The sequence below is a fragment of the Furipterus horrens genome, unplaced genomic scaffold (assembly GCF_987537825.1).
Source record: "Furipterus horrens unplaced genomic scaffold, mFurHor1.1.pri manual_scaffold_13, whole genome shotgun sequence".
NCBI classification, from domain to species: Eukaryota; Metazoa; Chordata; class Mammalia; order Chiroptera; family Furipteridae; genus Furipterus; species Furipterus horrens.
This window is the reverse complement of record NW_028327183.1, coordinates 1,237,030-1,255,264: the sequence shown is the minus strand read 5'-3', so window position 1 is coordinate 1,255,264 and position 18,235 is coordinate 1,237,030. Positions and strand designations below refer to the sequence as shown.

The 18,235-nt window shown below is 62.9% G+C and overlaps 1 protein-coding gene across 1 annotated transcript in view; it reads left to right on the top strand.

Moving 5' to 3' along the window:
• Window positions 1-18,235, top strand: part of ZNF536 (zinc finger protein 536) — a 174,299-nt gene that overhangs the window by 107,583 nt on the left and 48,481 nt on the right. Inside the window, exon 3 of the mRNA XM_090259712.1 lies at window positions 1,171-3,333. Within this exon, the coding sequence (XP_090115838.1) occupies window positions 1,173-3,333 (2,161 nt within the window). The 5' untranslated portion in view covers window positions 1,171-1,172. The remainder of the gene's footprint in view (window positions 1-1,170; window positions 3,334-18,235) is intronic.

Below are 18,235 nucleotides of genomic sequence, written 5' to 3'. Positions count from 1 at the left end.
CAAACAGCTTTGGGTTCTAATTTTCTGCCAAGCACGGTCTGCAGGTACAATTTGTACTCATTACTGTGTATTGGGCAAGTTATTAAACCCTCCGACCTGGGGAGACTTCCTGCGGCATCCTCTCTGGACTCTCGTGGGTCTTTATCCTGTCCTTTAAGAGATCTTTTGAAACCCAATCAAAGTCCCAGCCCTGGGTGTCATGCCTGCTGATGGCCCAGGGAGGAACCCGTCTGTGAGGGAAGCCCTCACCCCCTCCCAAACTTGAACCGTCTGGATAATCTGCTATGATTCCGTCAGGAGATAATTTATACTTCCTTTGATGGGCACAGTTACCAAATGACAAAATAGCAGCATTTCGTAACCTAAGGGTTAAATCTTAATCTCTGAGGTTTGCAAAGCTGCTCCTTGCAGTCGCCTTAAAATTTAATATACCTCGTTAATGCTTCCTTGCAAACACTGAAGGATTTTTATGATTATAATCATGTGTTACAGCACCTAGTACTGTTTCTAAGCAGCATACTAATCAGCTTAATGAGATATTACTGCACTTTTTGTTGACTAAAGCAAAATCCCTTTTATTGTTCTAAAGCCTGTCCTTTACTTTATTTTTCTCCCAAAACATTATCTTGTTTTATTACGTATCAGTAAATATCATGCCATTGGGGTCTTTTTTTGGCCGACACATAAAATAATCTCTTTCATCTCAGAGTGGCGAACACATTGAACATGGGGACCGGACACAAAAGTTCCCAGGGAGCGCGTTGGGTGTCGCGGTTAAAGGCAGGCACTCTGCTCCAAGGCCAGCTCTGGAGCGAGCCTACAGGTGCGGGCGCGGCGGGGTGGGGGCGGGGGAGACGCCGCCACGCAGACCCCGGATTTGTTGAGGCGTCGGAAGTGGTAAAACATTAATAATTTAAATGCGAATGAATAATTGCAGTCGGTAAATAGAAACTACAAGGAAGGGGATCCATCGCCAAAACAAATGGGAGGACCAAAGCCATATTGCATAATTGGCATTTAATAATTCATTTTTTTATTATTGTTTTCGCCTGTAACTCCTCGGCGTCCCGATGTGCAGGTGGGGCGGGACACGCAAATGCCCCGCCAGCGGGCGCTGGCGCTTCCCGGCGCCTGGTCGCGGCCCGATCTGAACTCTCCCTCTGTTTGCAGGGATGGAAGAAGCCAGCCTGTGCCTTGGCGTGTCCGCGGGGGCGGCGGACGCGGAGCCCCGCCTGAGCGGCCCGGTCCTCAACGGCCAGTATGCCATGAGTCAGAAGCTGCACCAGATCACCGCGCAGCTCAGCCACGCCTTCCCCGAGCTGCAGCCGCGGCCCGGCCCGGAGGACACGCCCCCCGCGGGGCTGGACGACAAGGCGCACGTGCCCGGGGGCGGCCAGCCCGTGGGCGGGCCGATGGCGCTGCTGGCCAGCCCGCTGGGCCGGGACGTGGACGCCGGCCTCAACGGGCGCGTGGACCTGCAGCAGTTCCTCAACGGGCAGAACCTGGGCATCATGTCGCAGATGAGCGACATCGAGGACGACGCGCGCAAGAACCGCAAGTACCCGTGCCCGCTGTGCGGCAAGCGCTTCCGCTTCAACAGCATCCTGTCGCTGCACATGCGCACGCACACGGGCGAGAAGCCCTTCAAGTGCCCCTACTGCGACCACCGCGCGGCGCAGAAGGGCAACCTCAAGATCCACCTGCGGACCCACAAGCTGGGCAACCTGGGCAAGGGGCGCGGGCGCGTGCGCGAGGAGAACCGCCTGCTGCACGAGCTGGAGGAGCGCGCCATCCTGCGCGACAAGCAGCTGCGGAGCAGCCTGCAGCCCCCGCCGCGGCCCGACCTGAAGCCGCCGGTGCACGCGCCCGCGCCGCCCGCCGCCTGCCACCTGGCGCCGCCCGCCGCGCCCGACCCCGCGCGCCCCGCGCCCTCGCCCAAGCCGCCCGGCGGCGCGCAGGACGACGGGGCCGCGCCGGCCGCCGGCTTCCGCTGCACCTTCTGCAAGGGCAAGTTCAAGAAGCGCGAGGAGCTGGAGCGCCACATCCGCATCCTGCACAAGCCCTACAAGTGCACGCTGTGCGACTTCGCCGCCTCGCAGGAGGAGGAGCTCATCAGCCACGTGGAGAAGGCGCACATCACGGCCGAGTCGGCGCAGGGCCAGGGCCCCGGCGGCGGGGGCGAGCAGGCGGCCAACGAGTTCCGCTGCGAGGTGTGCGGGCAGGTGTTCAGCCAGGCCTGGTTCCTCAAGGGCCACATGCGCAAGCACAAGGACTCCTTCGAGCACTGCTGCCAGATCTGCGGCCGGCGCTTCAAGGAGCCCTGGTTCCTCAAGAACCACATGAAGGTGCACCTCAACAAGCTGTCGGTGAAGAACAAGTCCCCCAGCGACCCCGAGGCGCCGGCGCCGCTGGGCGGCGTGCCGCCGGAGACCCACGCCAACCTGTACTCCAGGTACCTGTCCTGCCTGCAGGGCGGCTTCCTGGCCCCGGACAAGGCCGGCCTGAGCGAGCCCGGCGCGCTCTACAGCAAGGGGGAGCTGCCCGCGAAGGAGAAGGAGGCGCTGGGCAGGCTGCTGTCGCCCGGCGTGGCCCCCGGCGTGCCCGAGGGCGACAAGCACGCCCTGCTGGGCTGCCTCAGCCTGGTGCCGCCGCTGAAGTCCAGCTGCATCGAGCGGCTGCAGGCGGCGGCCAAAGCCGCGGAGATGGACCCGGCGAGCAGCTACCACGCCTGGCAGCTCATGGCCAGGGGCGTGGCGGTGGAGCACGGCTTCCTGGCCAAGGAGCGCCCGCTGCCGCGCAGCCAGGAGGACGCCCTGGCCAACGTGGGCGTTGTGTTCGACAAGGACAAGCGTGAGTACGTGTTCGTGGGTGCGGACGGCTCCAAGCAGAGGGTGCCCGCGGACCTGGTGCCCGGCCCGAAAGCGCTGACCGGTCAGAGGGACCTGCCCGCGAAGCTCGACCCCTTGGAAGGCAGCCGGGAGTTTCTGTCCCACGGGCTCCACCAGGCGCTCGACTACAACCTGCAGGGCCCCGGCGGCGTGAAGGAGAAGCCCACCGAGTGCCCCGACTGCGGCCGTGTGTTCCGCACCTACCACCAGGTGGTCGTGCACTCCCGCGTGCACAAGCGGGACCGCAGGGCGGACGAGGACGGGCTGCAGGCGGGCCTGGAGGAGCGGCGCGGCTCGGGCAGCGACCAGGAGTCCCAGTCGGTGAGCCGCTCCACCACGCCGGGCTCTTCCAACGTCACCGAGGAGAGCGGGGTCGGCGGTGGGCTCTCCCAGACTGGGAGCGCCCAGGAGGACAGCCCGCACCCCTCCTCGCCGGCCTCCTCAGGTAGGTGGCTGACTGGGGTGGGTGGGGGAGGGCCCGCCGTGCCCCCGTGCTGGCCTCTGCCTGGGCCTCCGTGGGGGACAGGCCTCTGCTGCTCTTCAAGGTCAGGTCCAGGGTCAGTGTGGCTGGTGCGTGAGGACCTAGGCTTGCGGTCCTGCCTTTGCCTCGTTGGCCTCCCCTTGGGCACTGGGCGCCGGGAAAGCCAGCTGGCCCTTCTCCGTGGTGGGTGGCCGGTGGGCACGGTCGCCCGTGGGGTGTGGCCCACTCTTTGCTGTAAGTGCCTGCCTGCACCATGTTGTGCCCTAACCCTGCAGGCCATCCCCTCCTACCCAGAGACTGAAGGTGTGAGTCCAGACCCTCACTGTCTGTCCCCCTGAGTGCGTTCCCATGGTTCTCGCTGGCGGGCACCCGGAGTCCCTCCCCAGGTCAAACCCGGGTTGGGTGCCTCTCTAGAATTGCAGCATGGCCCCCGCCCGGGTCCCTGGCCGGCTTGGAAAGGCGCGGAGGTTTGACATCCAGATGTGTGACTGCGTGTCTTAACATGTGTCGTGTTCCACGGGTGATACAACTTTGGGGTCTAAAATAGCAAAGCAGAAAATCTGTCATCAAAATGTCTGGGAAATGCTGAAGCTTCCTGGCCCCATTTGGAATTAAAAAACAAACAAACAAACAAAAACAAAGCTCACTGGCCTAAGGCGGCCCAGGGAGGCTGCCACCTAATAGCAGGCCCCTCCCTGCGCAGTATCTCGCTGACCCTGTCACCATCCCGCAGCCTCACAGCAGAGGAGGTCGTGCCATGACACACACCCGGTTACTCATGGCAACATTGATTCCCGCAATCAGCCATTAAGTCTTGAAAATGAGGGATAGTTTGAGGCACCTCAAGGCACCGCCTTGCCCATGGTGACACAGTGGAGGGCCTCTTTCAAAAAGTTTTTCTCTCCTTCCCTCGTCTCTCCCACCCCCTGGGTTTCGGTCCAGACTGTGGAACGGGGGCGTCCGCTGCTGCGGTTCCCCAGGGGGTGCCGGTTCCGTTCTGCTGTTGCCGTCACGCTTCAGGGTCAGCCTTCTTCTGGGGCAAAATTTGTATGAAAATAAAGTGGGAGCCTGCTGGCTGATTACAGACCAGTAAAGAATGGTTAAGACATAAATCTGAGCTGCACATTCCAGAGATTCCGATAGCACTTAATGCCGCTGCTTAAATACCCATGAAACATGCTGTCTGCTCCGCAGTCCTGGGCTCGGGCGTGATTTATTTCTCGGGAGGCGTCCGAGGAGCGGAGCAGTGCCGCGAGCACCGGGGAGGGCGAGGCCCTGCGGTGGAGTGACCGCCGCCCAGGACAGAGCTGCAGGGCAGGCTCCCCAAGTTCACTGCCTGAGGGCGGTGGGGTCCTGGAAAGGGTCTGGCAGCAAGAGGAGGCAGCATGTGGCGGGCCGGGTGCCCCCCGCCAGCAGGGGTGGTTTCCAGCCCCCTGTGAAGAGGTCCTCTGTTCTGGGGAGTGCGGTCTCACTGCTTTGGGGTGGGGGACTGAGGGCAGAGAACAGGGTGCAGCCCGGTCTCCTGAGCGGGTGGGGTGCATGCAGACAGGTGCACAGGCTTATCCCAGGCCTGCGGGCATGCGGGGGCTCGCGGGATCTTCTGACACCACGTGTTCGGCTCTGTTCCTGGCGTGTTCCCGTGTTCCTCACCTTCTGGCTGAGTGGGAGCGTCGTGCTGTTCCTCTGCTGTTTCCACGTCTCTAAAGACTCTTAAAAAACCCTAAAAGAACCCACTGGGCCTGCGGCCGTGAAGGAGAACGTACTCAAGCTGAGGCTGTCTTCTTCCTTTGACCTCCCTCCCTGAACTAGTTTTCCGTCGGGAAGGACTGGACTCCCTACTTCTGGTTGACTTCTTTGTTTTCTTCACATTCAGACGAGACCCTTTCACAATTTCCTGGCTAAGGAGCACCGTCCGCACAGCCCCAGCGGGCGCCCGGCGGGCGGGCGGGTTTGCCTGGGACTAGGACCCTCACCCCGTCGGGAGCGTCTTCCCTCTTGCTCCCCACGAGTGTGGCTTGTCCAAAGCGTGGTTAAAATAGACATCCCAGGAAAAGTTGTGATGCTGCGGGTCATGCGTGATTACCTGTTAGAGAGACACCCACAAGGGGAAGGGGAGTGAAAAAGAAATCTCTGAGCCCTTAAGGGAAGAACGCAGCACTTATTAAGGCTTCTGTTGGAAAGGACGGCGCACCGCGGCTCCGCTCGTCCCTCAGACTCTGCATAGCAACGTCGCAAAACTTAATTTCCATCACTTGATTCTTTTCTTGCTGGAAACTGGGTCAGTAGGGCCTGAGAAACTATTTTTTCAGATCTGAACCAGTGAATTCTTCTTTATAAATCGCTGCTCTTAACATGATAGTCGTTCTGAATTCATCATAAAAACCCTTTTTACCGAGAGCCTCTCAGAACAGATCTGCAGAAGAAGGCTGACAATGCGCGGAGAGGCCGCCTTTGTTACCTGATGTCGCTCTTCGCGGGGGCCGGGGCCGCGGGGGCCGGGCAGCAGTGCCGCGCTCAGACCGAGCTGCGGAGAGGGTCAAGTTTGCCATCACACAGTTATTGCCGAGGTGGGCAGCCGCCGCGGGCTGGGCTCGGGGGGGCCGCTGTTTGTCACTTGAGCAGAAAAGAATGTTTGAATCAGTGAACATGTGCAAACGATCCCAGTGAACCAGAAAATATGTTTGTTCTTGAGCTGTCCAGACGGCTGAGAACCGGGCTTCAGATCCACCGCGAGAGCCGGGACCTCTGACAAACGGGGCGGGGCAGGGGGCCCCACTTTCTCACCGAAAATGGACAACGCTAGTCCCGGCTCTCGCCTCTGCTGCCACGGGGTTCGTGCGACGTGCGATCACGCCCCACCCCCGTCGGTGGCCAAGGCACAGGGAAGGGTTTGGAGGCGGCAGCATCTCGGTTCTGCTCTTTGGTGGTCCTGGAGGAGCAGGCGGCGGCGCTGACGTCCCCGCACTGCTGGCTGGCGTGCCCACGCGCCGAGGGCACCCCGAAAGCCCCGCTGAGCCCGTGCCGGGGTCCGAGCGACCCTCCAAGTCAGACGATGGCCCAACTCCCCGCCTTCCGACCTGGCTTAGGAAATCACGCGGGGAATGATGAAAACGCCACGTGCTGAGAGACGGGGCCGCCTGTCAGTCCCACGGGGCCGCTGCGCGGCCGTCGTTCAGGGGAGGGGCCGATGGACGTGTTGCGGTGGGTGGCGGCCCGGGGACCCCTCGACCCCCTGCTCAGTAACTAAGGCGGCTGAGCTCCAGGAGCAGCGCAGAGCCTGGGAGAGTCGTTAACCCCTCGTTCTGCTGCTTAGTGTTTTGAGGTGATTGTTTGGTCAGCTGGGTCCCCGCCTGGGCAGGCCCGCTGACCACGCCGGCGGGAGAGTGATATGATAGAGTTTCTGCCCATTCCTCCCCTTTCCTCCTGTGGCTCCTCCTCCCAACCCACCGCCTGTTCCACACAAACAAATCCAGGCCCCCAAAAAGAAAAAAGAGAAAACAAAATTTAAGCCTGAGGATTAAGATCTTTTTTTTTTTTTTTTTGCTTGTGCATTCCAATTGTTCTTAAAATATTTGGCAATGTCAATTAGTAACTGAGCAGAGTTAGCTGATGAACACAATTTTCCAGTAGACTGAGCACCCTATTGTTGCCGAGAGAACAGCAGATTTCTGGGGTCATTATCATTCGCCGGTTGCCTGGCCCAGCTGCTTCCTGCAGCAAAAGCCAAACTTTCTGCGGGAGCTGGGGGCCGCGGCAGCAACAGGGGCTGGGGGTGCAGGCTGGCAGCCATGGCCCCGCCTCGCCCCGGGAGGGGAAGTCCGAGTTCCCAAGGCTGGTCGAGGGAAAGGGCCCTCTTGGGCTTCCCCCTGCAAGCCCCAGAGGGCCCCTGGCCTGGTGGCAAGGATCTCCCCGCTGAGCAGGACTTTGGAAAACAACAATCCCATTTACAAATGTACTTAAAAATTGTTAACCCTATCTGAGGCCAGGGAGTGCTTTCCCGGAGAGAGACTTCTTTATTTTTTATTAAAAACAGACAAAAAAGAAAAGGAAAAAGCTGAGCTGTTTTTTAAAAGATAAAATTAGTAACTTCGAATCCCTGCATTGGGGCTGACACCCAGGGAAGATGATTTCATTTTCCAGTTGGACCTTCTGAGCAGATGATAGTCTGGAACGGCATGAAATCCAAAGCCGCGGGGAAGGCCCCCTGCCCATCCCAGCTCCCCGTTCTGCCCCCGGCTTCCTCCTACACCCCGATTTGGGAGCCTGTTCAGGGAGATGAAAAGCGGCACTTTTTAAAGCTTAACTGTTAAACCCGGGCGCGGGATGCAGCCCTCCCGTCCTGCCGGCATGGACGCGTGTGCAGGCGCCTGTGTTTGTGGAGATGTACCAAGTGGGAGGCTGGGCCCTGGCCTCCGCGGGCTGGCTGATGCCGGGGGAGTGTCGGGTGGGGACCGGTCAGCAGGCCAGGGGATGCCCTCTGGTCGGCCGCACCTTCCCCCTGGCCTGTGGGCGGTCTGCCCCCGGGAACATGGGCTGCAGCTGGGCTCAGCGTGTCCAGGCACCAAGTCACACCTACCTGGGTGCTCAGCGCCCGCCCGCAGCTCCTTCGGGGGCTCTCACTGGGAGCGGTTGCGGAGGCGCACCGAGGGCCCCCCTGGGGTGGTGCGGTCTCTCTCCCCGCTCTGAGTAGCTGTGAGCCCGTCTCCGCTGGGCCGCGGTCACTCGGTGTGCCGGAGGGGGGCATCGTCCCGGCTCTGCCGGCACCAGAGTGCGGGCCAAGATGGGTGAGCGGATCCCCAGGGGCAAAGCCTCCCCCCACCCACGGAGCCCCGGGGCCCTGCTCCACCCTGTCCATCCTCAGGGTGGTCCCACCAGGGTCCTGCCCAGAGAGCTGGGAGAAGCCCAAAGCGCTCACGGTGGCCTCTCGGTTTATGGCAGCACGAAGTCACAGACCCGCGGAGGACGGGCCGCCTGAGGCGCAGGAGGGAGCCGCCGCGTTCAAACAGAGCAGAAGCATTGGCCGTGTGACCCCCACTCACTGGACTCGGGGTCCCGCCACTGCCCCGGGTGAGGACTGCTTGGTCACAGGCGCAGTGTGGCCTCCGCCTGACCCTGTGGCCAGAAGCAGGTGCCATGAGCTCCGGGGGCCCCCGTCACCCACGTGCCGGCCACGTCTTCGGGTTGCTGGGAACGGTCGCCCCATGGCCACGTCCGGAGAGTGGGCAGCCTGTGTTTGGGGGCTGCTTGGGGCCTTGCTCACCCACGTCCCTGCCACCTGATTCCTCTGAACCCCTCCCGGCGTCATGCTCGGGGCCCTGAGGGGCTGGGGCACGGTGGCCTCCTCACGGGCCGCGTCGGCCCTTTCCTGTCTCTGCCCCTCTGCCTCAGCAGGTCCTCGCTGCACGGCCCTCAGGGGCCCACGGGGCCGAGCGGAGGCCTCCGGGCCCCGCAGTGGCTGCGGCGGGGAGCGGAGGGAACCGGCGGGCACGGTGGGAGCAGCCGTGTGAGCGCCGAGCCCGTGGAGCGGCTTTGCGGTGTTGGCGGTGGGGGTGGAGAAACACCTGCAGAGATCCGGAGATTGGATTTGTGCAAACATCCCGAATTTGTGATGATTGGGCTGGAACCTTTGCCATCTGCGACCCTGGGGCCCGCTGGCTGCCCTTCTGGGTGCCTCCCCCCCGTCGGCCACCTCCTCTGCCGGCATGTGACAGGCTGGTCCCTGCGCCCTGTAGCCAGGGCTGGCACGGCGAGGCGGGAGGAGGGGATCAGCCAGGCTTGTGCAGGGCGGGCGGGAGGAAGGGCCCTCCAGCAGGGTACGGGCGGCGGGAGGGGTCTCTGAGCTCCTCGGGAAGCGAGCATCACGGCAGCGAGATGAGCCGCGGGTCCCCCTTGCCTTTTCCTGGCAGGACGGGGCGACGGCAACATTTACTTAAGCTGTGGAGTTTGGCACCGGTGACATCAGGCGCCATCTGGAACGCCCCCCCTCGGAAAGCCGTGGGCGATCCCAGAAGGGCTCAGGGGAGCCGGGCGTGGGCAGAGCTTTGGGGCTTCTTTCTTGGGCAGCACCTGAGCATGCAGGCACCTGGGCAGGGCGCGGGGTCTCCCAGGAACCGCGTCGCTGGGGCTGGCCCTGCCGGGGGCGCTGCATGTGGCTGTTCTCCCTGCCAGGCCTCGCCGGATGGTCCCAAGCCAGGCCTGGGGCAGCTTCCCTTTGTCAGTAGCTCACCCCGCTTCCCAGGGCTGGGTCCCCACTTATGTATTCTGTACTGCGTTTTGCTTACCGTTTTCCCCTGCGTCCTGGTATGGGGTAGGGGTGACGGCGCTGAGCCGGCCCAGACCATTGCGCTCAGCCCCGTCCCCCCCCGCCCCCCATATGGCCGGAAAGAGCAGGACTGGTTCCTGCCCCGTGAGAAAGGAAGGCTGTGCCTCTGGAAGGAGCTGGGGACAAAGATGGAGAGCTGGGTGGCTTGGCTTGGGACACACGGGGCTGAGCGAAGCGCAGAGATTTGCCCCCCTCTTTCCCAGAGCCACATCTCCTAAGGCGGCTGCAGAGCCCCAAACAGCGCACGTCCAAGCTCCCGGCGCCAGCCAAGGGGCTGAGGCACAAAGGGCACCCAGTGCGGGGTGGGTCCCATGCTCAGGCCGGTCCCAGTCCCACCGGGCAGCGTGGTCCAGGGCCTGGCTGCTCGGGGGCCCGCCTCTCTGGCTGTGGGCCTTGGGGTCTCGTAAGGCAGGGGGCACGTGTCTGCAGGACGCCTCCTGGGCCAGGCTGCCCGCGCGCCCCTCGGGGGCACCTTGTGGGTTGCCGCTGGGGGCTGTGGCGTGTAAGGCCCGGTCACCTGCTCTCAGGGCCGGCGCGGGGCACACCCTTCGGAGACCTTCCTGTGTTTCACTCTGTCCTCGCGTCTAGAACGTTCCACAGAGGAACCCGTTCGGTCTCTCGCCCGGGTGCCTTGCTGACGTGGACTTGAAGGGTTGCTCGATCCTTTCCCTTCGTGGGACGGCAGCCCAAGGCCATTTGCTGTGTGGTGGCCCCGTCCCCACCGGTGCCCTTGTCTGTTCCTTCCGGCCCTGTCTCCGCAGGCCGCGCTCGGAGCGTGCCCCTCGGCCCCCCCGCAGGGCAACGCCGAGGTGGCCCTCCATCGTCCGGAGAGGCACTTTGGAAAATGTCCAACTCGCTTACATTTGGTTCAACATAAGATGTGCGCGCGGTTGTTTCCATGAAGACCAAGACGGGTGCGGCGCTCTCTCCGCGGCTCAATATGCTTGGTGAAATGCGCGGTGACAACAGGCGTTTTAATTTTTTAAAAGTAATTTGCCCTGAAAAATGGGAGTGATCCCTCAGCCAAGCTGCCGGGTGACATAAAGTGTTGTACGTCCCGTGGTGGGAGGAGCCGGGCAGGACTGCGCCTCTTCCCGCCAGGCCCGGGCCCTGATTATCGGAAACACCCCGACCGTGGCCCGTGCCCTCCGCCCAGAGGGAGGCTCTCGGGTTCCTTGGCTGCTGTCATTCCGTGATGTTTTAGTTTTTTTCAAACTATAGCCTAATTCTTATTCATCTTGGGCACTTAGAAAATACAGATAAACAGAAATAATTGTATATAACCCCAGCACATGCCGCACATCTGCACGGCCGCCCGGCTCCCCTGTGCCCCTCAGGACGTGTTTAAGGAGAAGGGGTCACGCTGCCCGTGCTTCCGTGTGACACGGTTTTTACTTCAATGTATGTCATGTACTGTTTGTCCTCCAATGTTCTACACGGGGATCAGCCAACTTTTTGGAAGGGCCAGATAACGAGCGTTTGAGGTGTCTGCAGGTCCCGTGGTCTCCATGGCGACCGCTCAGCTCTGTTGTCGCTCAGAGGGCAGGATGTGTCCCGATAACACTTGATTTACGAAGCAGGTGACGGGCGGACGCGGCCCACGGGCTCTTCTGCAGACTCCTGGTCTCGAGGAGCTGCTGCACCTGCTGCTAAGGCGTCGCCCCCGTCCTGTGCACTTGGAGTAAATGTCAGAGGCACAGGGAAGCCGGGGGGAAGCGTCCGTCTCAGGGTGGCAGCGTGGGGGGTCCCCGAGCCCCGAGCGCTGTAGCTCTGGCTTCCCATGGCCCCCGCGCGCTGGGTCCTCCCGGCGTCTGCATGTGACGTCCTGAGTGAGGCTCCTAGTGGCGGGGGACAGGGGGCTCCGCAGACCCAGCAGGGCCCTCCATGCAGAGGCCTCTCCCCTAAAGCTGGATGCCCCCCACCGGACCGGACAGCCCCCCAAGGTTTTGTGGAAGCCGGCTCCCCGAGACTGGGGGGCTCCTCACCGCTCTGGGGCGCATCTGCTCGTCCGTGCCTTCCTTCCTCCATGCGCTCAGAGCGGGTTCTGACCCTGGGCCCCTGAGCGGCTCGGGGCCAGCTGGACTTCACGGCCTCGGTGTGCACAGCATGGGACTGTCCCCTTTTTTTGAAATTTAAACCCATGTTCCGTTAACCACGGCAGAAAGCCAGAGAGGAAACGGTCAGGGGACAGCATGTGGGGGCGCAGACGCACTGGCGGGGCACGTGGAGGGGTGGGCCTGAGCCGGCAGCGCTGCCTGGGCAGAGGGCAGTGCAGCTTTATTTTTGGGGGGGTTCCTCCTTTTTCTCAGTGCCCAGGGCCACACTTCCTGAGAACGCGGAGCCCGTGGCCTTGGTGCAGGGGTGCGGGGCTGCGGGGGTGCCGGGGAGTGGCTGCGGCCGCGCTGCCTCCTCGCTGGCCCTCACCGCGGCTCGGAGCACAGAGAGCTAGCTCTCCCGCGCTCTCAGCCATATGGCACGGAGTTTTATTTGCGGTGCTAAGTTAAAACGCACCTCCCGGTCAGCACCTTGCCTGCAAGCTCCGACCCCGTGCTCAGGAGTGAGGCGGAGCCGGCGGAAGTCGGAGCCGTGTCATTGCGCGCTGTGGGGCCTGTCACATCACCGCCCCCCACGGCGCCCGCTGTCTCGCTGCCACGGCTGCCGGAGGACACGGCCGCCCGGCTCCCGCAGCAGGAGAGAGATTATGTAAACACGTGCGATCTCGAGAGTGAGTGATGAAGGTGAGGGCTTGGTGCGAAAATTAATACGTGGCTGGTTTGCTGTGACGGAGGAGCCTCCCGTGTGGGAGCCGTGTGGCCCAGTGTCGTGACGGATCAGCAGGCCCCAGGCACAGGGGACGGGGAGATCCGTCCTCTTTCCTGTCGATACCGTCAAAGGGACAACCCTCGTCTCGGCCCCTGACTGTGCTTGGCGAACATGAAGTCACCGCAGGTGCAGCCTTCTCCTCCGTGCGGCCTGTCAGAACCTTGGCTCTTGTGTGAAGGGGCCCCCGGCGACCAGGTGGGCTGTTGGCGGTGTCTGGAGGGGCCCCGACCGTCCCACGCTGGCCGCTGGCCTCAGGAGGTGCTGTTCCTTCACGCTGGTGCGCACCTGGGCTCGTCCTTCCCGAGAGGGGCTGTGGGGTCAGGCTGACTGAGGTCCGGGTCGCAGCTGCACCAGGGGCCCCGTGAGCCAGGCACGCCTGCCCCCCGACGCCCACCTGCACCACGGGGGGTGCTCGCTCCCCGTTCGTACAGCCGTGAGGACCCGCTGGAGGCCGTGTTCCCAGCACACAGTAGGTGCTCAGGAAATACGTGCTCATGGGAGCCTGGCCCAGTCTGGCGTCTGTGACGCAGAGGCGGGGGGCAGCCAGCGGGGACAGAAGGGGTGTGCAGGGCTGTGAGGTGCGTTGGGGCTGTGCATGTGGGTGTGATGGGGGCTGCAGACGGAGACCCTGAGTCAGGGGCCCCCTCTGGTTATAAGGATCCTGGTCCCTCACGGGCTTCCTGCCCAGCACCCCCTCCTGCAGACCCTTGGGGAGCTTTGGGGCCCTGGGGTGGCTGGGCCTGGTCCGGGGTGGACTCCCCAACACCCTTCCCCCCGCCCCCCGCTCCGTCAGAGGCCGAGCGCTGAGCGTGGCGGGCCAGGCGAGGCCATGTGAAGCCCCGGGGGGTGTGTCACAGCAGTTTGGGTTCTCGTCCTGCTCACACTGATTACTATTAATTAAGGTTGATATTTACAATCAGAGGCGGTACAGGAGCAGATCCCCGGTTACTAATCGCTATTCCGGACCCGTCGTCAGGCGCCATCGTGCGGCACCCAGACGGGGCAGGGGCTGGGCTTCTGAACGAACGGAGCGGCTAAAACGGACGGCCTCACACAGAGCCCGGCCCTGTCCCCTGCGTGCCCACTCCCCACTGCCACCGTCGCCCGCACGGGGCTCTCCTCGGCCCGGGTCCCCCCCACCCTCCTCCTCCTGTAAATCCGGGCAAAATCGGCTCAGAACACCCTGCCGCTTCCAGGTGCACCGCACGCAGCTCTGACCTTTGCCTGCACGACCCAGAGCCGCCGGGTCACCCCCAGCCCCTCCCCCCGATGACCGAAGTCTCTTCTCCGCAGCTGAGACGTGCGTTTTGTCCTTCAGATCCCATGTAGGCGTGAAGTCACGTGACGCTTGTCTTCTTCTGACAGGCATGTTTCACCCAGCACCTGCTTTCCGGGCCCTTCCATGCGTCGCAAAGGGCAGGACTCCGGCCCTTTTCGTGGTTGCGTAGTGTTCCGCTGCACGCCCTGTCCTCCCTCCCTTCCGTCCTTGTCCTCACCGTAACGTCCAGTCGGGAGGCCCCAGCTCGCCCCTCCCCCCACGGTGCAGCTTCCCGGCCGTCAGGTGCTCACACGGAGCTGCGGTCTCCTCCTATGCCTGCCTAGTGACATAGAACAGACAGGCCACAGTCTGGTGTCATTTTTATGGCCATGCCCCCACTGGGGGATATCTCAGATGTCCCCAGCCTTTCCTCTGGCTGCCGCAGTCAGTGACGCTGGGGGACCCCCACTTGGAGCAGCAGGCTCCCCACTTCTTACTTACCCCGAACTCTGGACACACCCACCCAGCGTGGCCCTTGCTGCCCCCTCCCGCCTCCTCCGCTCCGACCCTGCAGCGCCGGGCCGACCCTCCTCTGCCAGCGGCCACCAGCGACCTGCCGCCTCTCCTGACGCCCCTGGGAACTTGTCACTTTTTGGTGAAGTTCATTTGGTGGTTCCATTCGGGATTTCGAGTTTCTGTGGTGAGGACAGACTCTTCGGCTCGTGACTGGTGCCCGGTGAGGCTGGGCGGCGTGGGGGCTGCCCTGGCTGAGCGGAGCCTAGGCCTGGGGTGGTGAGATGCTCCTCTGCCCTGGGATGTGAATCCCGTGCGGTGGGGACGGTGTCTCTCTGGGCCACGAGGGTCGTCCAGCACCCTCCCAGCCCATGGGACCCGGGGCTCTGGCCTCCCCTCTGGTGATGCTCCCTTCGTCAGAACCCCCTCCCAGCTTGGAGGAAGCCGGGCCTCTGCTTGTAAGCAGCCTGGGAGCTTGGTCGGGGGCTCCCCGGGGCCCAGCCTCCTTGCCCTGGGCAGCCCTGGGCCGTGGGGTGGGGTGCGGTGGGGAGAGGGGCTGGGACAGCACCCGGGGGTGCTGCTGCTAACAATGCAGACCCGGTCTGTGCATAATCCCCAGGTCCTTTTCCCAGGAGAAAGTTTCATGTTTGACCCTGAGACTCAAACATGAAGAAATATCTGCGATGAAGTCATTTTGGCTGATTTGTCCCGAGCGTCCTGTGTCCTCTTGGGAAGACGCTTCAAGGTTGGGAGAGTCTGCAGTCCGACGCTGCCCCGCTGGTGCTGGCGGTGCCCAGGGCCCGCCTCTGCTCACGCAGCAGCCTCTGTCCCTCCGGGGACCCTGCAGGGTCTGGGGCTCCAGTCCAGATGCTGCCGTGGGGACAGAGGTCCAGTGCGTCCCTGGGCAGGCTCGGCTGCACACCAGAGCCTGGATTCCCGGTCCTTGTGTGACTGCGCCGGGGCGGGCGGGTTGAGGGACAGATCCTCCTCCTGTGACCGTGTGGGAATTGCATGGTCCTGTCCTCGTCTCTGCGGGCTCCCAGCGAATGTCACTCTTGCTCCCTTTTTATGAAATCTGCTCCAGAAAGTGTCCACATGTGGCCCTGGGCTTCCCCTGGGGCCCTGGAGGTCAGGCCGGCTCTCCCAGGGGCCGAGGGCCGGGGTCATGCTCCGCTGCGCCCTGTCCGGCTGTCTTTCTCTGCGTCCCCGGTCCTGTGTGGCTACCGCCCGGGGCCCATCCGTGTGATCTGCTTGGAGAGGCCCCTCCTCTTTGGGGCCCATATTTGCCTGTCTGGGGACCCCTGACTGTGCTTCTCCCTGAGGGGCTCATCCCCACTGCTCCAGGAAGTCCCTTCTCAGGGCCCCCAGTCCTGACTGCTGCTCTGGGCTTGGGCCCATGACTCGTCAGGGCAGTGCCAGTGCTGCTGCTCCTCCGCCCAGGATGGCAGTGACACCGATCGCTCTTTGCGCTGTCACGGTAAGTCCAACCAGCGCCGGTCGGGAGGGGCCGGGCCCGTGAACTGTCCCTCGTTGCCAAAGGGCGGTTGCACAGGGCAGGAAGGGCACTGTGGTCAGCCGTCAGGACCGGGGGCCAGGGCACCGCCGCAGGGTCCTGGAGAGGTGTGAAAGTGGGGTGCTTCCCTGTCTGGTCCCCTCTGCCTGGACTTCATCACACGGCCCCACTCAGTGCAGGGGAGCCTGAGAGACGGCCCTGAGTGGGGCTGCATGGCCACAGCCAGTCCACGTGTGGAGGGAGACACGGGCGGTGGGCGGGCAGCGTCTCTGCCGGAGCCCAGGCGTGGAAGAGGGCGGCAGCGGCCCCTTCACCTCCGCTTGGTCCAGCCGTGCGCCCAGTGCGGGGCTGGGTGCTCTCTGCCCACCTGACTTCTCTGCCCACCCCTGCAGAGTGCGGCCCCGCCCGGCCCTGCCCGCACCTCCGGGTTCCTAAACGCCCGGGACTGGGGCAGGGGGAGCTGACAGCCGTCCCTGGATCCTGCGTGGGGCTGCGCTCTCCCCGTTCTCACCTGCGCCGAGCCGGGCTCCCGGTCCCTGTGCGTGCCCTGCGGGTCCGGGTCCCTCCCCACAGGCCCAGCCGGCTGCATGTTGGCTCATCGGTGCTGCCACGTGGGATTCACGGGCCGCAGGCGGATTCTGGGCACGCACGTCTGTCTGAAGGTCTGCCTGTCTGTCCGGGGTTGTTGCCGCTGGGCAAGACTGTCCTCCGAGTCAGGAGCTTCTCTCCGCGCAGCAGACAGGACTGTCCCGCCTGGCCCAGCGCTCTGTGACTCGTCGTCTCTCGTGGCTCCTCCCCGCAGCCCTGGGGTTCCCTCCAGAGCCGTCTCTTGCTCTGCACTGAACTTCCCACGGGGGCTGTTCGCTGCTGCCGGTCAGGTTTTTGTCCCTCAGCCTTTGCTGCCGAGGCGGTCATGGGAACCGGCACCGCGTCTGAGGCTCCCTGGGCATCCGTTCCGTCCTCGCCCGGTTCATTCACGTCATGGATCGGGGCCTCTTCTACCTGACAGGTGTCTCTGTGTGTGTGCACACGGGTCTTGCGTCTCCATGTGCACACGTGTACATGAGCGTGCAGGTGTGTGCCTGTGTATGGTGGAGGCCCACTGCGGTCGTCTCAGGTCTCCTGGCTTAGACCTCGCACTGTCCCCTCAGGGCAGCCCTCCCCCGGGCGTCTCGTGGTTACGTGCACAGACGGCGTGACCGTGCGTGTGTCCATCTCGCCTGCCTGGACTCGTGCCCTGCGTCCCCGTGGCCCCGGCCATCCATCCCCAGTGCGCCCACCACGCCTGTCCCAGGGGCTCTCCACTCCCCTCCCACACCCGCTCACCCAGGACACACACCGTGCTCCGTTGGGTGAATGAATGAATGAATGAATGTTCCGGAAACCCAAGCTCAGCCCCGTCGCGAGCTGCCTCTCCCGTGGGAGGGCAAGAGCTGGTGCCGCGCTGGACCGATGGCGTCCGCCGCCCCCCCCCGCCCCCCTCCCCCCGTCACACGGCTCCCTCCCAGCCCCGCGGTGTTTGCGGTAACAGCTTCATTAAGATCTAGTTCACGTATGGTTCACCCTGTGAAGTGTACAATTCGGTGGTTTTCATTGTGTGCAGAGAGTTGGGAGTTATCCCCACAGTCGTTTGCAGAACGTCTTCATCCCCCCGTTCCCGTTAGCTGTGACCCTCGGACCCCAGTGCCCGGCCCTGGTGACCCACCGGTCCCTTTTTTGTGTCTATAGATTTGCGAGTTTGGGCACCTTCTAGCTGTTCCTGAGGCTCGGCCCTGCACACCCCGCCTGGCTCTCCTGGACGGGCAGGAGGCTGACCCTTCCTTCCTTCCTTCCATCCTTCCGTCTGTCCGTCTTCTCTCGGTCTCTGTGGCAAAGACTCTGAAACTCGCTGTAACGGCTCTTAATTTTTCAGGGACTCAGGAAAGATGGGGGTATGTCTTCTTTGTTATAAGGATTAATTACTTTGTTTGTAAAGTGCTCTAAGGTTTGCAGAGTGGAAAATCAAACTATTGTTGGTTTTGTTTCGTTGTTCCAAATTAATGTCACTTTCTCAGGTTTTTTTCTTAATTTGGTCTACCTCATTAGCAACATCAAACTTCCGAGGAAGATGTTACAAACCTGCTTTTGTGGGGCCGCAGCCGGCACCCCCGCAGCTGGCAGACGTGTGCTCGGGAGGACGCCGCTCAGGGCCCAGACGGGGGTTCGCGCCCACTTTGTGAGGGCTGGTGTCGCGTGTTCTCATCGGGAAAGGGGCCACGGCGCTCCGCCCGCCCGTGTAGCACGCGTGTTCTGCAGTCCCTTCTCCGGGTTTGGTCTGCTTGGCCCCAACACCCCACAGACAAATGGCATTGGCTCAGCTAAAGGGCAAGTACCCCAGAGTCACCTAAGAGGAAATAAAACTAGTCAACAGAAGGGACAGGCGCCACCTGCTCTCGTA